Source organism: Balaenoptera musculus, chromosome 17 (genome assembly GCF_009873245.2).
Source record: "Balaenoptera musculus isolate JJ_BM4_2016_0621 chromosome 17, mBalMus1.pri.v3, whole genome shotgun sequence".
In the NCBI taxonomy this organism is placed as follows: Eukaryota; Metazoa; Chordata; class Mammalia; order Artiodactyla; family Balaenopteridae; genus Balaenoptera; species Balaenoptera musculus.
In genome coordinates this window covers 52,265,414-52,289,664 of record NC_045801.1, presented here as the reverse complement: position 1 = coordinate 52,289,664, position 24,251 = coordinate 52,265,414, and the positions used below count along the sequence as shown (strand labels likewise).

Genomic DNA, 24,251 nt, shown 5'->3' with positions numbered 1-24,251 from the left:
GTGTCTCCCGGGCTCTAGAGCGCAGGCTCAGTAGTTGTGGCACATGGACTTAGTTGCTCTGCGGCATGTGGGATCTTCCCGGACCAGGGCTCGAACCCGTGTCCCCTGCATTGGCAGGCAGATTCTTAACCACTGCACCACCAGGGAATTCCTACTTTTTTTTTTTTAATGTAAATAGTTGAATATGTAAAACTTGGATAATGCTGGAAGAGATAGCCGAACTATGTAGATTACATCCTAGAAAGTGATAGAAGTACCTAGGAAGAGAGTGTAGAGAGAGGAGAGATCCTAGTGGAAAGCCCCAAGCCCCCCAAATTTAAAGGTTTGTGTGATGGTTAGTTTCATGTCTCAACTCGACTGGGCCACAGGGTGCCAGGATATTTGGTCAAACATTATCCTGGATCTTTTCTGCAAGGGTGTTTTTGAATAAAATTGACATTGAAATCAGTAGACTGAGTGAAGCAGATTGTCCTTCTTAATGTGTGTGGGTCTCATCCTTCAACTGAAGACCTGAATAAAACAAAAAGGCTGACCCTTTCCCAAGTAAGACAGAATTCCTCCTGCCCGACTGCCTATGAACTGTGACATTAACTTTTTATGGCCCTCGGACTGGAACTGAAACACCGGCTCTTCCTGGGTCTCAAGCCTGTTGGCCTTCAGGCTGGATCTGCACCATTGACACTCCAGGGTCCCCAGCTTGCTGGCTCATCCTGCAGATTTTGGGACTTGTCAGCTTCCATAATTGTGTGAGCCAGTTCCTTATAATAAATATCTTTATAACATACACACACACACACACACACACACACACACACACACAAGTGCGTGCACGGTGTGTGGTCCTATGTCTCTGGAGAAACCTTACTAATATAGTTAAGTATAGAGAGAAAAACTCAAGGAACACCAGAGAGGACAGGTGGGTAGCAAATGGGAGCTGTATGTATGTTCTGCAAGAAACTTTTTCCTAAAGAGAGAAAATTCTAGAACACATTAGTATGCTGATGGCAACGACAAAGAAGGAGTGGAGTTGGTAGCGTTGGTTAATAAAGGATATAATGGTATGTTTTTTTTTTTTTTTTTTTAATATATTTATTTATTTATTTATTTTTGACTGTGTTGGGTCTTCGGTTCGTGCGAGGGCTTTCTCTAGTTGCGGCAAGCGGGGGCCACTCTTGATCGCGGTGCGGGGACCGCTCTTCATCGCGGTGCGCGGGCCTTTCACTATCGCGGCCCCTCCCGTTGCGGGGCACAGGCTCCAGACGCGCAGGCTCAGTAGTTGTGGCTCACGGGCCCAGCTGCTCCGTGGCATGTGGGATCTTCCCAGACCAGGGCTCGAACCCGTGTCCCCTGCATTAGCAGGCAGATTCTCAACCACTGCGCCACCAGGGAAGCCCTAATGGTATGTTTTTGATGGGAGTGGGAGGTTTTGCTAGGTGTCCAAGGCTAGTGCATCAAGCTTTCAGTGGCGGAATGGTGGGATCCAGGTAGGGAACTTATTGGAGTGAGGATGTATGAAGCCTTCCTTGTTGCTGAGATGGGGATATGGGAATCGTTCTTGATAGAATAGACTGTCCTTTCCTAGAGGACAGAAAAGGATAAATAAACTTTAGAAGAGCTGATGACAGAATGTCTGTCAGCACCCTAATTTCTCTCTGTCATTATATTTCAGAGAGTTGGCAGGAATAGAGTGACATTGACTTGTTCATTCCAAACCAAGGAACAATTAACTAAATTCTTTTAGTTAATTATTTTGAATTATTATTTTGGCATGAATTATCTGGACTTTTCAACACTGTTCTGATGTTTATACAGCTTCATTTTCTTTTAAGTAATCTTAGCTCTCTCCTTTTTCACACTTTATCTACTCTTATAATATGTTCAAATAAGACAAAGTACTATAAAATAGGGTATGTATACATTTCTGTTACTGTAGAAAACAGTGTGAGATTAAACAAAAGAACAAAAATATAGCAGGCAGGGTTTTAGCAATGTGCTCTTGTCTGACAATATGGGACAAAATGTTTTGCTCTAGTTTCTGAAAGTTTTAATCTGAGAAGTGACTTAAGAGGTGATTCCTTGTAGTCACCTTTCCAATTCTGGTACGAGAATTCTCATCCTAGCGTGAAACCTCTGTCCCTTGAGCAAGACCTTTAAGCCCCTTTGGGCCTCATTGTAATCTGGAGAGCTTGCCTTGTTCAATTCTAACCCAGCATAACTTTAGCAATGGGAAATTAAAGAAATTGAAATCACATATAGTATCAGCTCCATAAAGTTAACACTCTCCACAAGACATCAAATGAATCAAATGACAAGTCTTGTGGTTAATCAGTCCCAGCTGTGCAAATCACAGGACTTGATGAATGAAGGAAATGGGTACAAAGTGAGAGCACCTCGGATGTGGGACTCTGCAGACGGGGGCCGTGTTCCTGACAGTGAGGCTTGCTTCTGTAGGTAACTGAGGAATGAGGAACCTTGCTCATGTCAGTTTCCTGCTGGGTAAAAGTCAGATGAAAACAACCACTTCAGTTCACATGTAGAATTTGTAAAAAGAGTCCCTGGGGAAAAAAAAAAGTGTATTTCTGAGGAAGAATCTGTGTATGTCCCCTAACAAAAGAATTTTAATTCATACCTTGATATTTTTTTAATATGTTACTATACTTAATTGAATATTTGTATGGCTAGAGTTGTAATTTACAAGTGCCTCTCATACATACAGTATCTGATTCATTGAGGAGAGGTGACCTAAGCATGTTTTTCTGCGAAGGAAGCTTGTACTGGATCTAACTGGTTCAAGAGTGAAATGGAGTTGATGACCATATCCTGGGTTCTCTGGCCAGTGTTAATCTCACTTTACTTGTTTACACTTGATGGCTATGATCCCAGAGTCAGAGGCTCCTTGTTAAGGAGAAAGTCCACACAAAGTTATAAAACGTTACTTAGCAAGTTAATAGGTCCATTGGTTTGAGGGTTCATTGATTTGGCCCCCCAAATTCTTTTGAAAAAACGAAAACCCACAGAAAAATTCTAAGAATGGCATCATGAGCCCCCAAACATGCCTCAACTAGCGTCACCAGTTATTGACTGAGACATTTGAGAATCAGTTGCAGACATCAAGGTACTTCGGCCTTATAGCTTTAACATTCATCTTCTAAAGTATTCTCAGTACCATCATCGCACCTATGCAAATTAACATCATTTCAATAATACCACATGCTGTCCATGCTTATATTTCTCCAATTGTCCCCAAAGCATCTATTACAGCTTTTCCCCCAATCTAGGATCTAATTGAGGGTCACACATTATGTTTTGTTGTTATGTATCTTTTGTCTCTTAATCCTAGACTGTGTGAATATTTTATTCACTAATAGCCAAACCTTTCACCCAGAAGTTTTAGCGCCCATTACTGATTCTTGCCTGAAATACTGTCCTTGCAAAAATGGTTGTTTAAAATTCTGTCATTTCATCTGTATTCTCTCATAAAGAAGTTCACTCTCTCTCTCATTCTGTACCACTATGGATTCATAGATATTTGAGGGAGAGGATTAATGTATTATTATCATTATTCTTTCTGGTGGCCAAATTGTCCCAAATCTGGCAGTGGGACTTCCTGTAAGCTAGCTCCTGTGGGAGGTGTGTGTGTGTATGTGTTTTACATGACCCCATTAGTTTTTTTATGGGTCTATTTTATGGGTCTGGTTTTTTTTTTATATAATTTATTTTTGGGTGGCAGTTTTAGGTTCACAGCAAAATTGAGAGGAAGGTACAGAGAGTTTCCAAATACCCGCTACCAGCGCACATGCATAGCCTCAACCGTTATCAACATTCTCCCACCAGAGGGTACCTTTGCTACCAATAATGAACCTACATTGACACATCATAATCACCCAGCGTCCATAGTTTACATTAGGGTCCATTCTTGGTGTTTTACATTCTATGGATTTGAACAAATTTATAATAACATTTATTCATCATAATAGTATCATACAGAATAGTTTCACTGCCCTGAAAATCCTCTGTGCTCTGCCTGTTCGTCTCAGCACCCCCTCAGCAACCATTGATCTTTTTACTGTCTCCATAGTTTTGTCATTTTCAGAATGTCATATAGTTGGAATCATACACTATGTAGCCATTTCAGATAGGCTCCTTTCACTTAGAAATATGCAGTTAAGTTACCTCCACGTCTTTTCATGATGATAGCTCATTTCTTTTTAATAATAATAATATCCTGTTGTCTGGATATACCACAATTTAATTATCTATTCACCTACTGAAGGAGACATCTTGGTTGCTTCCAAGTTTTGGCAATTATAAGTCAAGCTGCAATAAACATCCATGTGCAGGTTTTTGTGTGGACACAAGTTTTCCACTCATTTGGGTAAATCCCAAGTAGTGTAATAGCTGGATCGTACGGTAAGAGTATGCTTAGTTTTGTAAGAAATTGCCAAACTGTCTTCTTACCATTTTGCATCCCCACCACAGTAAATGAGAGCTCTTATTGCTCTAGATTGTTGCCAGCATTTGGTGTTGTCAGTGTTCTGGATTTTCACCAATTCTGAATAGGTGGTATCTCATTTTAATCTGCATTTCCCTGATGACATATGATGTGGAACATCTTTTATATGCTTATTTGCCATCTGTATATCTTCTTTGGTGAGGTGCCTGTTAAGTTCTTTGGCACATTTTAAAAAATCAAGTTATTTTCTTATTGTTAAGGTTAAGAGTATTTTGTATAAAGGCTGTATAACAGCCCTTTATTATATGTGTCTTTTGAAAGCGTTTTCTCCCATTCTGTGGCTTGTGTCTCATTCTCTTGATTCATTAGTTTTTGATCACTTTCTAGCTTTCTGGCATAAAAAATATGTTCTAGGCTCTCACCTTGATCTTTCCTTGTTCCATTTCTGAAACCAGCCACTTCTCCAAGGGGCTCTGATTCCTTGTAAAGGGTAAAGGAGTTCAGAAATCAAAATCTGGGGGCCAGGTGTCCCACAGCAAGAGGTAGATGCAGATCTGTGGAGCCTGAAGCTAATATAATTTTGGAATTGTCTTTTTTTTTTAAAAGAGGAATACAAAATTACAAATATAAAATTAAGTATAGGGCCTTATAAGAAGTCCATAAGTGAGGAGCCATAAAGTTTGTTTTTTTAGCTTCACTGGCATTGGGGTGTTACTGCTTTTAGCATCTTTCAGTGAACAGAATATTCAAATCTAGTACGACAGTGTTCATCTTAGCTTTTGCCATTTCATATTTGTATAAACCAGAGTGAAAATCATTGGTTCCAGAGGTTATCAATATATTTACTCATTGTTCTTTCTTAATATAAGAAGTATACACAAAAATGGTTTCACAATGACAACACTGATATTACTACCAAAATTAAATCTAGCAGTAAAGTTCAAGATTGTTTTGCAGTTCTTCTTAATATGTAATATACTCTATTAAGGATATATAGCCAGAGTACTCTATTCAAAACATATTTTTTTTTTCTGTGTGGTTATATTATCACATTAATATACAGTTAAGTTCATTTGTTTCTGCCTAAATTAAATTTTAGTGTTTTTTAAATCCTCTTTAATTTTTTTGAAAATATAAAACATTTATGATTAGAAAATTAAAAAGATATACTGAGAAATCTCACTTTCATCCCTATAGACCCCATCCCCAACCATCCTCTATAAGGAACCATTTTTGTTAACTTGTGGTTTATCCTCCATAATTTTTTTGGAGAAAATCTGCAAGTATGTATACAAATTCTTATTTCTCTTTTTTAAAATTATAAAAAATGTAGCATATTATATACACTCTTTTGCACCTTTGCTTTTTTTCCCCCTTTTTTTCCACCAAATCTGTCGCAGGACTCACCCCATCTCTGTTCATGGAGATTTTCTTCATTCTTTTCAAATCTTGTTAGTAGCCCATTGTGTGGATGCTCTACAGATTATCTAACCAGTTTCTATAAATGGTTATTTGATTGTTTCCAATAGTTAGGTTGCTCTTTTGGAAAATTGGATAGACTATACAATACATTCAAGCCAGAGGAAACTGTACCCAAGCAGTAAAAGTAACAATTTGGGAAGGATTTGAAACCCACTAATCGGAACCTCTTTAACAGTTTTGGTCCATTCATTCATTTATTCATTCCTTCAAGAACTATTCTTGAGCATTAGGAACTGACATTTACTTAGAGCATTATTCACTTTGATGTGCTAATCATCTGAGTTACTGAAAATGGGTATACTAAGCTCCTTACAGAGAGGTTCCTTGGGTTTATAAAATATGAGACAGTTGATCTGAGACAAGGACACCGTGAGAAAATGGCTCATGGAATTCTGAGCTTTCGCGATCTCTTTCACTGCATTCATACAGTGCATACATGTATCCCCAACTATATCTATAGACTTAGTGGAGAATAAGGGTGCTTAGCTAAGTAACCCAGACTTAACTTTTCAAGATAACATTCTTAAATAAATTTAAGGTACTTATATATGTCTTATGTATCTTACATGTATTGTATTTATATATTTTATATACACCCATATATGTGTGTGTATATAAATATATATATGCATATTGTCTTCTGTGGTGAAAATGAATATAGATCAGACCTTACTCTTAAAAGTTTGGTTCCTATTATATTCTTGGCATAAATGAACCCAGTTGTGCCACAGAATGTGGAATATGGAAGCCTAGGCCTTCTCCTAGGTGCAAGAGAAGCATAAAGTTTATTGTATTTAATGCTATATGAAGTGCAGCATTTCTTCTGTTTCATTCTAACCTCATTAAGATCTATATAAGCAGAAGGAGCTACAGGCTCACTATGGGGTATTTAGGTCAGGTCTAAAGAAGAATAGTCAAATTGATCCTTATTTAGTGGTCCCTGAACAATGCAGTGGTTACCCAAAGAGGGACTTCCTGGGACTTGCAACTACCACATTATGTAGCTGCGATGTGGATGGCAAGAGAAAATGAAAGATATTTAAACAGCCACTCTTAAGTCTTTTATGGAAGGCTCATGCCAATTAAGAAGCTCTTTGCATTAGTTTGTCTATAAGTAACACTGCACAATTCAGTTTGAAAGTTCACATAGATTTAACTCAAACCTGTACACGGCTGGAACAGTAATTATAATCCTGGCAGGTCACACAGTTTATTTTTCTTTGGGAGCCCAGAACACCCACACGAGGACAGAAATTCAAGGCTCTGCAGTCAGTTCCGTCGTCCGTCTAGGGCAGGAAGCCTACCAAGCATCCCTGCAGGGTCAAAAGGGCAACAGAATTTCAGGGCCGAGTATCAGTAACCAGGCTTGGGTCGCTCACTCCCCAAGCCACAGGCCCGCAGAGGGTGAGCGTTACGGGAAGGAGGCAGCAAGAATGGGCGGGTGGAGATCGGTTCCTCTTTAAGAGGGACCTCTAGGCTCCAAGTAGCTGCGTTGATCTGGGGCCGGTTACTTAGTTTTGAAGCCTCATTCCCTTGTTTCCTAACTATCGGGAACTTATAGTGTCTTCCACAAAAGACTGTTGTGAGGATCTAATGGGAAAATGCGGGTAAACGTCTTGGCTAAGACCCTGGCCTGTGGTAAGTCCTTAATAAATAGCAGCAGAATTCTTTTTGTGGCTCTTATCATTGTCATTATTGCGCTGTATTGTCTTTGCAGTCACCGCCACCACGACCATCCCCGCCCTCCTCACTTCTCCAGCCGGATCCTCACCTCCCAGCCTGGCGGCTCCCGGCCTGGGTGGCTCATTCATTCCCCGGAGGGCCCGCTAGGCAACACTTGCCTCTCTAGGATGACCGCTTCTCAGAAGGCAGGAAAGCCCCTCTGGAAGCCCTTCTCGCTTTCTTTCCCTCCTCCCTCTCTCCCTCCCTCTCCATCTCCCCGCCTACCTATCAAGCACTATCTCTTTCCCGAGTTCAAACAGTGAGAGGACTCGCACCGCAGGACTCAGCCCGGCTCCGAGCGCCCCCACCCCCAGCCCCTTCGCCCTCCCTCGCGGGCGCCTTCCCTGCCCGCCACTGCCCCCTGGCGGACGAGGCCGAGAGCGCCCTGGCCCCGGGGTTCAAGGGCTCTCCGGGTCCCCCGCGGCCCCCGCCCTAAGCTGGGCCCCCGCCTTCCCCACGCAAGCTCGCTCGCCCGGCCCGCTCCCTCCTTCTGCTCGCTGCCCCGCCACTTCTTCTGCCTGCAACCCCGAGGGACCATGGCGAGGTTCAGCTGGGGATACGGCGAGCACAATGGTGAGCGCCTTCCGCGAATGGGAGGGGTGAGGGAGGGGGCTCTGCGCCGAGGGGGACCGCCCGGTTCCCGGAGTCCGCCGACCGCACTCTGCCAATCCACACTTGGCGAGAAACTTTTCGGTTTGTCTTTCGAATGAGCAGCGCTCCCCGGAGCCAAACGCAGGAAGCGGAGGGAAGGCTTAGTCCTGCGTGGACAGGGAAAGCGTCTCGGAGGCTGTTGATAGTGGGGGTGAGTTGGCGTGCGTTAGCCCTGTCACGATACCCCAGACCCCGAAATCTTCAGATATGTCCCCTCGCTTTCATTTGAAAAGCCGAAAACTTTCTCTAGTAGTAACTATTTATCAATCAAAGGCACCGAGTTTAGAAATCTGAGGACATACTTCAATGAATTGAGGACAAATTTGCTTTCAGTCTTCTAAGCTCATTATCTCTACGGGGAAACAAATCATGGAAAATATTTGAAAAGATACTTAAGAAATTTTAATGACTTGAATTTCAACATTGAAGATTTACGTTGCCTTCTTGTCAACCAATGTACCGCAACTTTCTTAATATCTGTTAACTATAAAATATTCCCACAGCAACTTGCAGTTGGTTGACTGGTACTGCTGGTTTTAGCAAGATTTTAGGTTCTTTCTTAGAAATGAAGTTATATTTTAAGCTACGTCTGCATGCTTTCTCCTTCTCCTTCTACACATCCTTTCAGAGACTGAGGAATTAGCAAAGGATCATTGACATTGTAACACGTTGGTAAAAATGTGTTTATTGATACAACTAACAGTAATAATAAGATGTATACTTTTCTTCTTGTATATCCTAAATTATCAAAAGTAAACCATTTTTCTTGTCTTTGTATTAAACTGAACTGATTATTTTCAAATAACCATTATTTGAAATGTTTGCAAAGTGACACCACGAAAGCCTTACAGTGAATCACTGTCAAAATTAGGTCTGAGAATAATGATAGTAATAATAATAATACTTTCTTGGATTAACATGCATATTATTCAGCAGTACTGTATAGTTAATTTTATAGAAAGCTTACTTTCACAAAGAAACAAAAGTTTCATTTCTAATTGTAGCCTTTTTGAGGCTATGACTAACTTGCCAGTTAAAAAATGGTAGCAAGTGAAAGTTAGAGTTTTAATAATAAAAGGTATAATTTAGATGGATTTCTCTTTGAGACTACAATTATAATCTTACATTTTGCTAATTTTCAATTTATGTTTGGGGAAAAAACCTACAAAACAAATTTCTTTTTAATTTCCCTCTCTGCTGGAATAATTTCTGTTATTGTTATTTAATAGTCACTGGGTGTTAACAGTGCCCTCACTATGATTAGGAAGGAGAAGCGTATTTTCAATCAATGAGTATTGATTACTCTTTAATATGTTAGAAAATATTGGCTCCAATGAAGTGCATCTGAAATTTTAAAAATCCATCTTAGAAATATGTGAGGGAGATTAAGAGGTACAAACTTCCAGTTACAAAATAAATGAATCATGAGGATGAAATGTACAGTGTGGGGAATAAAGTTATGTAAACTTTTTACCTAAAGTAAAAAGTTATGTAATATCTTTGTATGGTGACAGATGGTAAGTAGACTTATCATGATGATCATTTTGAAGTGTATAAAAATATTGAATCACTGTGTTGTGCACTAGGTACTAACGTAGGTAAATTATGCTTCAAAAACAAACAAACAAACCTAGAGAAGAAGAGATCAGGTTTATGATTACCAGAGTGGGATCACTCTGGGTGGGAAGGGGGAATTGGATGAAAGTGGTCCAAAGGTACACACTTCCAGTTATAAAATAAATAAGTACTAGTGATTTAATGCACAACATGCTACATATAATAAACACGGCTGTATGTTATATATAAAAGTTGTCAAGAGAGTAAATCCTAAGAGTTCTCATCACAAGGAAAAAATATTTTTTCTTTTTTTTTTTTTTTTGGGGCTATAAAGCCATACTTTCTTTTTTTTTTTTTTTTTTGTTTTTTTTTTTTTTATTCACACACACACACACTGTATTTTATTTTTACAAGACATAAATAGACTGACACCAAGCATTGTACATGGATGACCACAACAAAAGCAACAATGATTGCAATTACCAAACATGAAACACACTCATACTATGTCATAATATTGACATTCAGTCCAGTAATCCTCCACTGTAACAGCTCCTTTACTTTGCAGTGAAAATTGATTTGTATATTCTTTGCCTCTGAGTCCTTGTGGGATTTTTTTTTTTTTTTAAATTCAGACAGAAAGTCACAAAAATTATACTCATCCTCATCAGTTCACTCAGTCCCATGTAATTAATTTTTTTTTCATCTTGATCTTTTGTTAGCACTTTTATGAGTTCATCAGTTTTTCATTAGAGTTCTGAAAATGCTTATTCATTCAGTTCAGCAGTACAGTCAGTTACCAGAAACCTGTACTTGTCAGAGTCTTTCCATGAATTTCTTGAAGATGAAACCCTTTTATAGGAACATATTTGCAAAATCATCAGAGTACACCCAGAACTGTCTGTAAATGACAAAAGACTTAAAAATGACCACGGTTAAAGATTTGATGAAAGTTCATAATAATGCAGTTGACAAGAAAATTAGTTATTTCTGAGATATACATTTTAAAGTAATAACTAGGATTATTACTTATAACATTATACCAGAACATATAAGATTTTTAGAAATTTCATGTAATGTCTGAAACATTTATATTAACATATTTCCATACATATTTCCATACAAATACAAATATAAGATTTTTAGAAATTTCATGTAATGTCTGAAACATTTATATTAACATATTTCCATACATATTTCCATACAAATACAAATATAAGATTTTTAGAAATTTCATGTAATGTCTGAAACATTTATATTAACATATTTCCATACAAATAACCCAATGAAAGTTTAGTATTAGTTGTTTTGTTTGTTTTTTTATACTGCAGGTTCTTATTAGGCATCAGTTTCATACACATCAGTGTATACATGTCAATCCCAATTGCCCAATCCAGCACACCACCATCCCCACCTCACCGCAGTTTTCCCCCCTTGGTGTCCATATGACCATTCTCTACATTTGTGTCTCAACTTCTGCCCTGCAAACTGGCTCATCTGTACCATTTTTCTAGGTTCCGCATACATGCATTAATATACGATATTTGTTTTTCTCTTTCTGACTTACTTCACTCTGTATGACAGTCTCTAGATCCATCCATGTCTCAACAAATGACTCAATTTCGTTCCTTTTTATGGCTGAGTAATATTCCATTGTATATATGTACCACAACTTCTTTATCCATTCGTCTGTTGATGGGCATTTAGGTTGCTTCCATGACCTGGCTATTGTAAATAGTGCTGCAATGAACAATCGGGTGCATGTGTCTTTTTGAATTACGGTTTTCTCTGGGTATATGCCCAGTAGTGGGATTGCTGGGTCATATGGTAATTCTATTTTTAGTTTTTTAAGGAACCTCCATACTGTTCTCCATAGTGGCTGTATCAATTTACATTCCCACCAACAGTGCAAGAGGGTTCCCTTTTCTCCACACCCTCTCCAGCATTTGTTGTTTGTAGATTTTCTGATGATGCCCATTCTAACAGGAGTGAGGTGATACCTCATTGTAGTTTTGATTTGCATTTCTCTAATAATTAGTGATGTTGAGCATCTTTTCATGTGCTTCGTGGCCATCTGTATGTCTTCTTTGGAGAAATGTCTATTTAGGTCTTCTGCCCATTTTTGGATTGGGGTGTTTGTTTCTTTGATATTGAGCTGAATGAGCTGTTTATATATTTGGAGATTAATCCTTTGTCCGTTGATTCATTTGCAAATATTTTCTCCCATTCTGAGGGTTGTCTTTTCGTCTTGTTTATGGTTTCCTTTGCTGTGCAAAAGCTTTGAAGTTTCATTAGGTCCCATTTGTTTATTTTTGTTTTTATTTCCATTACTCTAGGAGGTGGATCAAAAAAGATCTTGCTGTGATTTATGTCAAAGAGTGTTCTTCCTATGTTTTCCTCTAAGAGTTTTATAGTGTCCAGTCTTATATTTAGGTCTCTAATCCATTTTGAGTTTATTTTTGTGTATGGTGTTAGGGAGTATTCTAATTTCATTCTTTTACATGTAGCTGTCCAGTTTTCCCAGCACCACTTATTGAAGAGACTGTCTTTTCTCCATTGTATATCTTTGCCTCCTTTGTCATAGATTAGTTGACCATAGGTGCGTGGGTTAATCTCTGGGCTTTCTATCTTGTTCCATTGATCTATGGTTCTGTTTTTGTGCCAGTACCATACTGTCTTGATTACTGTAGCTTTGTAGTATAGTCTGAAGTCAGGGAGTCTGATTCCTCCAGCTCCATTTTTTCCCTCAAGACTGCTTTGGCTATTCGGGGGCTTTTGTGTCTCCATACAAATTTTAAGATGATTTGTTCTAGCTCCGTAAAAAATGCCATTGGTAATTTGATAGGGATTGCATTGAATCTGTAGATTGCTTTGGGTAGTATACTCATTTTCACGATGTTGATTCTTCCAATCCAAGAACATGGTATATCTCTCCATCTGTTGGTATCATCTTTAATTTCTTTCATCAGTGTCTTATAGTTTTCTGCATACAGGTCTTTCGTCTCCCTAGGTAGGTTTATTCCTAGGTATTTTATTCTTTTTGTTGCAATGGTAAATGGGAGTGTTTCCATAATTTCTCTTTCAGATTTTTCATCATTAGTGTATAGGAATGCAAGAGATTTCTGTGCATTAATTTTGTATCCTGCAACTTTACCATATTCATTAATCAGCTCTAGCAGTTTTCTGGTGGCAGTTTTAGGATTCTCTATGTATAGTATCATGTCATCCGCAAACAGTGACAGTTTTACTTCTTCTTTTCCAATTTGTATTCCTTTTATTTCTTTTTCTTCTCTGATTGCCGTGGCTAGGACTTCCAGAACTATGTTGAATAATAGTGGTGAGAGTGGACATCCTTGTCTCGTTCCTGATCTTAGAGGAAATGCTTTCAGTTTTTCACCATTGAGAATGATGTTTGCTGTGGGTTTGTCATATATGGCCTTTATTATGTTGAGGTAGGTTCCCTCTATGCCCACTTTCTGGAGAGTTTTTATCAGAAATGGGTGTTGAATTTGTCAAAAGCTTTTTCTGCATCTATTGAGATGATCATATGGTTTTTATTCTTCAATTTGTTAATATGGTGTATCACATTGATTGATTTGCGTATATTGAAGAATCCTTGCATCCCTGGGATAAATCCCACTTGATCGTGGTGTATGATCCTTTTAATGTGTTGTTGGATTCTGTTTGCTAGTATTTTGTTGAGGATTTTTGCATCTATATTCATCAGTGATATTGGTCTGTAATTTTCTTTTTTTGTAGTGTCTTTGTCTGGTTTGGTATCAGGGTGATGGTGGCCTCATAGAATGAGTTTGGGAGAGTTCCTTCCTCTGCAATTTTTTGGAAGAGTTTGAGAAGGATGGGTGTTAGCTCTTCTCTAAATGTTTGATAGAATTCACCTGTGAAGCCATCTGGTCCTGGACTTTTGTTTGTTGGAAGATTTTTAATCACAGTTTCAATTTCATTACTTGTGATTGGTCTGTTCATATTTTCTGTTTCTTCCTGATTCAGTCTGGGAAGGTTATACCTTTCTAAGAATTTGTCCATTTCTTCCAGGTTGTCCATTTTATTGGCATAAAGTTGCTTGTAGTAGTCTCTTAGGATGCTTTGTATTTCTGTGGTGTCTGTTGTAACTTCTCCTTTTTCATTTCTGATTTTATTGATTTGAGTCCTCTCCCTCTTTTTCTTGATGAGTCTGGCTAATGGCTTATCAATTTTGTTTATCTTCTCAAAGAACCAACTTTTAGTTTTATTGATCTTTGCTATTGTTTTCTTTGTTTCTATTTCATTTATTTCTGCTCTGATCTTTATGATTTCTTTCCTTCTGCTAACTTTGGGTTTTGTTTGTTCTTCTTTCTCTAGTTTCTTTAGGTGTAAGGTTAGATTGTTTACTTGAGATTTTTCTTGTTTCTTTAGGTAGGCTTGTATAGCTATAAACTTCCCTCTTAGAACCGCTTTTGCTGCATCCCATAGGTTTTGGGTTGTCGTGTTTTCATTGTCATTTGTCTCTAGGTATTTTTTGATTTCCTCTTTGATTTCTTCAGTGATCTCTTGGTTATTTAGTAACGTATTGTTTAGCCTCCATGTGTTTGTCCTTTTTACGTTTTTTTCCCTGTAATTCATTTCTAATCTCATAGCGTTGTGGTCAGAAAAGATGCTTGATATGATTTCAATTTTCTTAAATTTACTGAGGCTTGATTTGTGACCCAAGATGTGATCTATCCTGGAGAATGTTCCGTGCGCACTTGAGAAGAACGTGTAATCTGCTGTTTTTGGATGGAATGTCCTATATATATCAATTAAATCTATCTGGTCTATTGTGTCATTTAAAGCTTCTGTTTCCTTATTTATTTTCATTTTGGATGATCTGTCCATTGGTGTAAGTGAGGTGTTAAAGTCCCCCACTATTATTGTGTTACTGTCTATTTCCTCTTTTATAGCTGTTAGCAGTTGCCTTATGTATTGAGGTGCTCCTATGTTGGGTGCATATATATTTATAATTGTTATATCTTCTTCTTGGATTGATCCCTGGATCATTATGTAGTGTCCTTCCTTGTCTCTTGTAACATTCTTTATTTTAAAGTCTATTTTATCTGATATGAGTATAGCTACTCCAGCTTTCTTTTGATTTCCATTTGCATGGAATATCTTTTTCCATCCCCTCACTTTCAGTCTGTATGTGTCCCTAGGTCTAAAGTGGGTCTCTTGTAGACAGCATATATATGGGTCTTGTTTTTGTATCCATTCAGCCAGTCTATGTCTTTTGGTTGGGGCATTTAATCCATTCACGTTTAAGGTAATTACCGATATGTATGTTCCTATGACCATTTTCTTAATTGTTTTGGGTTTGTCTTTGTAGGTCCTTTTCTTCTCTTGTGTTTCCCACTTAGAGAAGTTCCTTTAGCATTTGTTGTAGAGCTGGTTTGGTGGTGCTGAATTCTCTTAGCTTTTGCTTGTCTGCAAAGCTTTTGATTTCTCCATCAAATCTAAATGAGATCCTTGCCGGGTAGAGTAATCTTGGTTGTAGGTTCTTCCCTTTCATCACTTTAAGTATATCATGCCACTCCCTTCTGGCTTGCAGAGTTTCTGCTGAGAAATCAGCTGTTAACCTTATGGGAGTTCCCTTGTATGTTATTTGTCGTTTTTCCCTTGCTGCTTTCAATAATTTTTCTTTGTCTTTAATTTTTGCCACTTTGATTACTATGTGTCTCGGCGTGTTTCTCCTTGGGTTTATTCTGTATGGGACTCTCTGCGCTTCCTGGACTTGGGTGGCTATTTCCTTTCCCATGTTAGGGAAGTTTTCGACTATAATCTCTTCAAATATTTTCTCTGGTCCTTTCTCTCTCTCTTCTCCTTCTGGGACCCCTATAATGCGAATGTTGTTGCGTTTAATGTTGTCCCAGAGGTCTCTTAGGCTGTCTTCATTTCTTTTCATTCTTTTTTCTTTAGTCTGTTCTGCAGCAGTGAATTCCACCATTCTGTCTTCCAGGTCACTTATCCGTTCTTCTGCCTCAGTTATTCTGCTATTGATTCCTTCTAGTGTAGTTTTCATTTCAGTTATTGTATTGGTGATCTCTGTTTGTTTGTTCTTTAATTCTTCTAGGTCTTTGTTAATCATTTCTTGCATCTTCTCAATCTTTGCCTCCATTCTTATTCCGAGGTCCTGGATCATCTTCACTATCATTATTCTGAATTCTTTTTCTGGAAGGTTGCCTATCTCCACTTCATTTAGTTGTTTTTCTGGGGTTTTTTCTTGTTCCTTCATCTGGTGCATAGCCCTCTGCCTTTTCATCTTCTCTATCTTTCTGTAACTGTGGTTTTTGGTCCACAGGCTGCAGGATCGTAGTTTTTCTTGCTTCTGTTGTCTGCCCTCTGGTGGTTGAGGCTATCTAAGAGGCTTGATGGGAGGCTCTGGTGGTGGGTAGAGCTGACTGTTGCTGTGGCGGTCAGAGCTCAGTAAAACCTTAATCCACTTGACTGTTGATGGGTGGGGCTGGGTTCCCTCCCTGTTGCTGTGGCGGTCAGAGCTCAGTAAAACCTTAATCCACTTGACTGTTGATGGGTGGGGCTGGGTTCCCTCCCTGTTGGTTGTTTTGCCTGAGGCAACCCAACACTGGAGCCTACCGGTGCTCTTTGGTGGGGTCAATGGCAGACTCTGGGAGGGCTCACGCCAAGGAGAACTTCCCAGAGCCTCTGCTGCCAGTGTCCTTATCCCCACGGTGAAACAGAGCCACCACTCGCCTCTGCAGGAGACCCCCCAACACCAGCAGGTAGGTCCGGTTCAGTCTCCCCCAGGGTCACTGCTCCTTCCCCTGGGTCCCGATGCACACATTACTTTGTGTGTGCCCTCCAAGAGTGGGGTCTCTGTTTCCCCCAGTCCTGTCAAAGTCCTGCAATCAATTCCCTCTAGGCTTCAAAGTCTGATTCTCTAGGAATTCCTCCTCCCGTTGCCGGACCCCCAGGTTGGGAAGCCTGACGTGGGGCTCAGAACCTTCACTCCAGTGGGTGGAATTCTGTGGTATAAGTGTTCGCCAGTCTGTGAGTCACCCACCCAGCAGTTATGGGATTTGATTTTACTCTGATTGCGCCCCTCCTACCGTCTCACTGTGGCTTCTCCTCTGTCCTTGGACGCGGGGTATCCTCCTTGGTGAAGTCCAGGGTCTTCCTGTCAATGATTGTCCAGCAGCCAGTGGTGATTCTGGTGCTCTCGCAAGAGGGAGTGAGAGCACGTCCTTCTACTCCGCCATCTTGGTTAATCTCGGCTTGTTCTCTCTTTTAACTGCTATTTTTTCTATTTCTTTAATTTTGTATCTATATGAGATGATTGATGTTCACTAAACTTATTGTGGTAATCATATCATGGGGTATGTAAGTCACATCATTATGCTGTACACCTTAAACTTACATAGTGCTGTATGCCAATTATATCTCAATAAAATTGGAGAAAACCGAAGAAAAAAATGAAAATTTGAAAACGTAAAAAAAAAAAAAAATTCATCTTAGAAAAGCCATAACAAGGAGTGATTTTTTATTTCAACTAAGAATTGTAGGACCATTCCCTGCTTTTAGATTCAATAGCTTTCTGAGGACCACACCTTTAAGTAAATCAACCTTGGCAAAATCCTATTGGAAATGTGTTGTATCCTGACTGGGCAAGTTTTGTTGCTTGTTTTCAGTTTAGACTGGCAAGAGCAGTGAATGAGCAGATAAAAGGAAACTTTAGCTGGGAACAGTAGCAATGATAAAATGGAACATCAAGAAGTGAGGCATTGGAAGTTGTTACCACCTTCACAAACAGCTTACAACTTCTTCCACAAACCTTTGACAGTTTTATTAGTTTAGTTCAGGAAATGTGACAATCACTGAAAACTACCTATCTCTATGGATATTCAGAAAGTTCCTGAATCAATGGAAGAACTTCTGTATATCTCTATAACTATGTTTAAATGGGTTTAACGTTGCACGTAAAAGGCAAGGGAAATGAACCTACCGTCATGGTTAATAGATAATATTGACTAACTCAAAGTGCTATTATTTTTATCTTATTTTGGCTTGCCTCTGCTTTTAAAAATAGTTCTGGTTATAAAGGACTGGAAATAGGAGCATAAAGGAATTAAGAGGAGAAAGATGCTCTTTCCTGATTAGAAAAAAGTTAATATATTATGACGTATGTGTTGCATACTTGAAATCCGATTCTCATTAGGTTAACTTATACTTGTGGGCAGTGAAATAGAACATTTTTTTCACATGAAAAAAGGACGAGATTGTATACAAAAAGAGTGTTAGAAAGGTAAATGAAAGTACTTAGTAAATAAGGAAATGCAATGCCTTTTCTGTAATAAGATGTAACGAAGGACTTTTGATGTTCAAGTTGCTTTCAAGTCCAAAGTGTATGATTCATAAGAGAGCAATTTCTAAGTTATGTGTGTGGTTATGTATTCATGCTATGACTTTTTTATACCTGAAGCATATGTAAAGGAAAGAATTTATGCTTTCTCTTTTGCAAAGAAGAGTAATAACGAGCGTTAGATTTAGTGATTGAAGCTGTTGATAATTGTGATATATTTGCATTTCTTGAAATTTCATTCTAAATCTTATCTTTAAAACATATTTGTTGTTAGTAACAAATGCTTAATTCATTGTCATGCTGTGTCATTTTAGTTAGTACTCGACTTTTAGAGAAATCAAGTTAGTTGGTTAGTGGAGTAGGGAAAAGCTTAGTCAGCAGCCATGCTCTACAGACCTGGTGGAGGTGGTGTAAATTGCAGGCAGAGTAGAGGAGGAAATAAGAACCTCTAACCTGTAAAGTCTGTAGACTGGCTTGGAGCTTACTTGAAGCTGCAACCTTGCTGTTGATTTTGAGAGGCAGAACTTGAATGAGTCTCCCAGAGAAATGAGAGTAGACAAGGGAATTGTCAGTTTATCGCTTCACCTCAGTTTATCAAACGTGTTTGATTCGGGAACTTAATGCGATTTTGACTTTGTGAATGAGGACCGGGATGACAATTGTACCTTGTATTGGAATTCAAATGTAATATTGGCAAAACAACCCTGGAAGGACCTTCCGAAATATAGAAAGAGAGAAATAAATTGTTGCCTGACTCTGCTGCAGAAAACCAACAATATTACATTTCCTGACATGGTGCAGTCATTTTATATGTGAAAATTTTACATATTTCCTTAGTTTGCCTGTTGCACATTCACAGGAAATTGAGCTGAGGACTGGGTGACATGTGAAGATACAGTGAGTGATAGAAGTAGGGAGAGCATTTTAAAGAACTACACCCTTTTTCGCTACACAGCTTTCTCAGCTCCGTTAGTTCTTTCAGCCCATAAACCTGACCTGTGGAGCTATCACAGCTCATTCTTGGAGCTGAGACTGAATCTTATTGTTTTCAATGATGAATTATACTGTTGTTTTTAGTTCAGTAGAAGGCATTTGTGAAGTACTTTATAAAACTTGCATGCTCTTTTGTCTACAAGGGTGAGTTTAATTCTGAAGATGAATTAAGGCAAACCGGGAAGTTTCCATACCTATAATAAAAGCAGCTGGTCTTGTAAAACAAAACAAAACAATTAGATGTTAAAGTGCTGAGGGTAAAGATCGTATTTTATTAATCTTTGTATTTTCTTCAATGTCAAGTACAGTGCATTGCGCTCAACAAGTATTTGTTGAATGAAATAACTTATTCAGTCCTTTTCTTTTGATCCTATATGTTAAAGGTCCTATTCATTGGAATGAATTTTTCCCTATTGCTGATGGAGATCAACAATCTCCAATTGAGATTAAAACCAAAGAAGTGAAATATGATTCTTCCCTACGACCTCTTAGTATCAAGTATGACACAAGCTCAGCTAAAATCATCAGTAATAGTGGCCATTCCTTCAATGTTGACTTTGATGACACAGAGGACAAATCAGGTTGGCTTTTCTTTTTTTTTCTCGGTTGCGGTGAGGAGCTTGGTTGATTGGATGGCACATTCTTATCTTTCATATTTGAACTACCTATGCACTGTGTGTTCCTTATTAGTACTTTGCTAGAACTTGTAATAAAAGTTTTGTTTGATTAGTTCATGGAATAATGTCTTTCACACAGTGAATAAATAATAGACCAACCAAAAAAAAAAAGCTAGTTTATTTGTTAATTTAAAAACTGAATGAAGTAGAAAAGAACATTTCCTTTTAAAATGAACATTTAATCCTTATTCAAGTATACCTCCTGCCCAAAGAATAGATCATATCAAGTTTAAAAGTAAGATTAAAGAGAAGATCAGAGAGAATCATATTTTGGAACACTTTTTAAGGCTTCAGACAAATTATTTTTATTTTAAGTCTAATATTAGGATAATGCTGTATTTACTCTATTAATGAAAAATAAATTTAAAAAATCCTTAATTGGAAGAAAGTCTTCACTTATTCATTAAGTTCAGATTTAGTTTAGTAATAATATCTTGTGTTTATGTAGTGCTATATTGTTAGCAAAAATTATAAGCCCATTACATTTCTTCCTCATATTTGTTAAATTCATAAAAGTGATCCGCTTTCATCAGAGCAATTTAAAAAATGCATAAGGAAAGATTAACACATGATACATTTCAACTTTTGGGTGAGTGGAGAAGTAACCTCACTTTTTACATATATTAAATTGTCTTTCCTTCAGTCCCTCAGTTTTATGAATCTGTATTAATAGATATGGTTGATGTGATGGGTACATTATAAAAGTAGTCCGAGGTTTCTAAGTACAAAGTTTATACCACCCATAATGGTAATTTGATACTGTTTATGATCTCTCAAACAAAAAACTGAGGCTATCCATTCCTACTTTTAGAATAAGAAATGATTAGATTGTACTTCATCTAAAACTTTCTCATAAAAAACCTTACTTTAATTTGCTCAGTGATGATCCTGGTCTTCTCTCTCTCCCTCTCTCTCTCTTTCCCTCTCTCTTCCTCTCATTTTCCCTCTACTTTGGGTTAATCAGTGGAATTAGTTTGTCTGTGTTTCCAGATTTGACGCTGCGTCTGTGATGGGTAGTGTGTGCCCTCTCCCATAAGCAAAGGTCTCATTTCTATCTAGATCACAATGAAATTACCAGAGTTAATTGAAAATATCCATAAAGTACTTAGTATTCCTCTGAGACAGAAGCTACATAAATATAGGTCATGATTCTCGTTCTTTTGTCTCAAGATAAATGAAGAGAATGTTTCACGGTGATTTGGGGGATTAAATTAATTAAAACGTAGAAACTGCTATGGCTAAAATAAATTGTTGCTGGTTTTCCTTTTTCTTTGGTACAAACTATAAAAAACACAAAGATACTTCTGTAACAAGCCATTTTAACTTGAGTAAAACATTCTCCATTTTATAAAGAAGCCATTCTTACCAAGGTTAACTCTCAATCCCACCAGTCAAGAGACCACAGGCGTGAAACTTTCCTCATGGTCCTGGCAGGGCTTCTTTGGCTGGGCAGCTGCACAACCAGTGGTTAACCTGTGGGGAGCCACTCTTCAGAATTTTAATAGTCCTTTAAAAAGTGACAGGTAGATGTGAAATTCACACAAGAAGAAATTCATTAGAGACAACTCCTATTGGCTGTAGCAGACAAGAGTGTTCTCCCCCTAGCTTCTGGTTTTTCGGAACCCAGACAAGGCCCCACCTCTCTGGGAATCACACCTGACTGGCCCCATCACCCCTCCTGTGGCATCCCAGGCCTGTCCTCTTACAGAACTTCCCACACTGCATTGTGACTGCCAGTTGGTTCTTTCCACTCAGCTAAAGGCTCCCTGTGAGCAACAGCTGTGTCTTACTCCTTTACCTAGCATGGTGCCTGGCACACAGAGGGTACTCAATAAACGTATGTTTCAGTTAAAAGCATTTTTTTGGTATGATGTTTCTTGGAGGATATGGAAAACACCATGGTATGGCATTAGGGTACAGAATGCATTAGTATATGTAGGTGAAGTCCCGATAAAATTACAAACCACCAGAAATCAATTAATGTTTACCATTTGACACCTAAATAGTTTAAACATTGCTGGATTATTCATTGTTTGAACATTTAAATTTTAAAGGCTGTGGTACTAATTTTTAAGTTTTAATAAATGAAATAGTTCCTGGCATATAGTAAATACTCAATAACTACTAATAACTAGTAATAAAAATAATAATAAATAATAATGGTCTATGTCCTTTCTGTGGATAAAATATGTTGTGCTGAAATTTTAAAAAGATGTCAAAAGGAAAGGAGTTGCTTTCTTGCTAAGAAAGGCCTACTAGGAATGCTAGTAACTTGATGGATTCAGTGACTGTTCTTTAATTTTCATCTCTAAAAATTGTCAATTTCTTAGTTATAATCCTGTTATCTAGTTCTAGGTAACTGCCTGAAGTTAACCAAATGTACAAGATCTTAAATTATATATTAAAAAAGAAAAAAACCAGAAAAAGATGGGGGGTAAGCATACCTTAGTTCTGTGATCCACCCCCCCACCCCGCACCAAGCCAAGATATACAGGAAACTAAATTGGTAATCTGACAATGATGTATTATAAAACTTGATTATAATTATGTTTCCTTCTGTAAGTTTCTTGAGGATAGGGATGGACTTGCTCATTGTGTACTTAACATTGAACACAGTTGCTGGCCCATTATAAGCTCTTAACAATTGTTGAATGAATGAGTGATCAGAGAGTAACTTGATGTGCATATGCTCAGAGCAAAGGAAGCCAGAAGCCAGACTAATGAAGACTGTCCTGGCTCTGAAAAGAATTCAAGCCCCAGTAGCTAGGACCATTCCTATCTTCATTCTCTCTTTCTCTCTCTCTCTCACTATAATCCTGGCAGATTTGTGCTCTTTGTTTCTTCTTTTCCTAGATTCCAAGCAAAACATAGATGTGATGTTCATTTAGTTTTACTTCAGAGAACTGTTTACCATACAGTGATCAGTCCCTGACTTTTATTAGATTCACAGGTCCTAAGACTATATACTCTTTAGCGATGCCCAGGTCACTTCAGTAGCATCCTTACAAACTGAAGTTTGTGGGGGAGTGTTTCTACAGGTGAGGTCTCTTTCTTACTTTATGTTAGTAACATTTATTGATCCGGGCACTGTCCTAGGCACTGGGTATACAAGAGAATGAGATCAATCCTGCCTTAAAGGAGTTTGTATCCTAGTGAGATAGACAGTAAATGTGTGAACAGCCAAGTGTTTTGCTTTTTAAATGAATTTTTTTCTGATTTTGTTTTGCCAGCCTTGCTTATCATTTTAGGCAACTGACTACAGTGTAGTTTCAGAAAGTGAGTAGAGTAAGCAAATTACTAACAATTAAAAAAAAAGTTAAGTTTAATAGTGTAATGCATATGTTCCTAGTTGGTCTTTGCAGCATATAGCAAATGACAGAAATCCTTTTACTAAGTTATTAAAATTTTCTCAGACTTTAAAATTAACTCTGGGGCTTCCCTGGTGGCGCAGTGGTTGAGAATCTGCCTGCCAATGCAGGGGACACGGGTTCAAGCCCTGGTCTGGGAAGATCCCACATGCCACGGAGCAACTGGGCCCGTGAGCCACAACTACTGAGCCTGAGCGTCTGGAGCCTGTGCTCCGCAACAAGAGAGGCTGCGATAGCGAGAGGCCCGCGCACCGCGATGAAGAGTGGCCCCCACTTGCCGCAACTAGAGAAAGCCCTCGCACAGAAACGAAGACCCAACACAACCAAAAATAAATGAATAAATAAGCCTACACCTTTAAGAAAAAAAAAACCCAATACCAAGGGCATTTGTTTAAAAAAAAAAAAAATTAACTCTGGTTTCTTGATCTCTGTAGACCTCTTATATGAGAGTTTTATTTGGAATAGACTTTTTAAAAAATCTTAATAGAGGGATATATGAAGTATTATATATATATATGCTAAGTGTGATTTTGGAGAAATAATTACTAGGTTTCAAACATAAGATGGAAACAATATATATTTATTCATCTAGGTTGGAAGGTAAGATGAATAATTTGGCTCTTGAAAACACTAAATTATCCTCATTAAAAAATAATTTTTGTCACCATTAATCATTTTATCTCATAGTTTAGCTGTTTAGTTGTTTTATTATAGACCATCTCAACGCTGGTGATTAACCTTGGTATTGTGACTCATTTTTTCCCATTCTGTGTTCCTTTGGTAGAGCACTGCTCCAAGAGAATGGTCTTCATGATTAAACATTTGCTCATCATAGTCCCAGGGTGGATATTTTAGTTAAAACACTCAAAGTCCAGATATGTAAAGAGTAAGGCAATCTCTGTTGCTTAACTAAGCAGAGCCGTGCTAATCTGGCTTTAAACCCTGGATTCAGAGGAGGTTTTCCAGAGATCAACCAGTACTCTTGGATGTTTCCCTAATAATGT

At 38.2% G+C, this 24,251-nt stretch overlaps 1 protein-coding gene across 2 annotated transcripts in view; it reads left to right on the top strand.

Annotated features, from left to right (window-relative positions):
- The first annotated feature begins 8,110 nt into the window (after positions 1-8,110).
- Positions 8,111-24,251, top strand: part of CA13 (carbonic anhydrase 13) — a 38,525-nt gene continuing 22,384 nt past the window's right edge. For both annotated transcript variants that reach the window (XR_005016976.1, XM_036829852.1), the window contains exons 1-2: positions 8,111-8,230; positions 19,586-19,783. Coding sequence is in view for 1 of the 2 variants with exons in the window: in XM_036829852.1 (XP_036685747.1) it covers positions 8,194-8,230; positions 19,586-19,783 (235 nt within the window). In the remaining variant the exon portion in view is untranslated. The remainder of the gene's footprint in view (positions 8,231-19,585; positions 19,784-24,251) is intronic.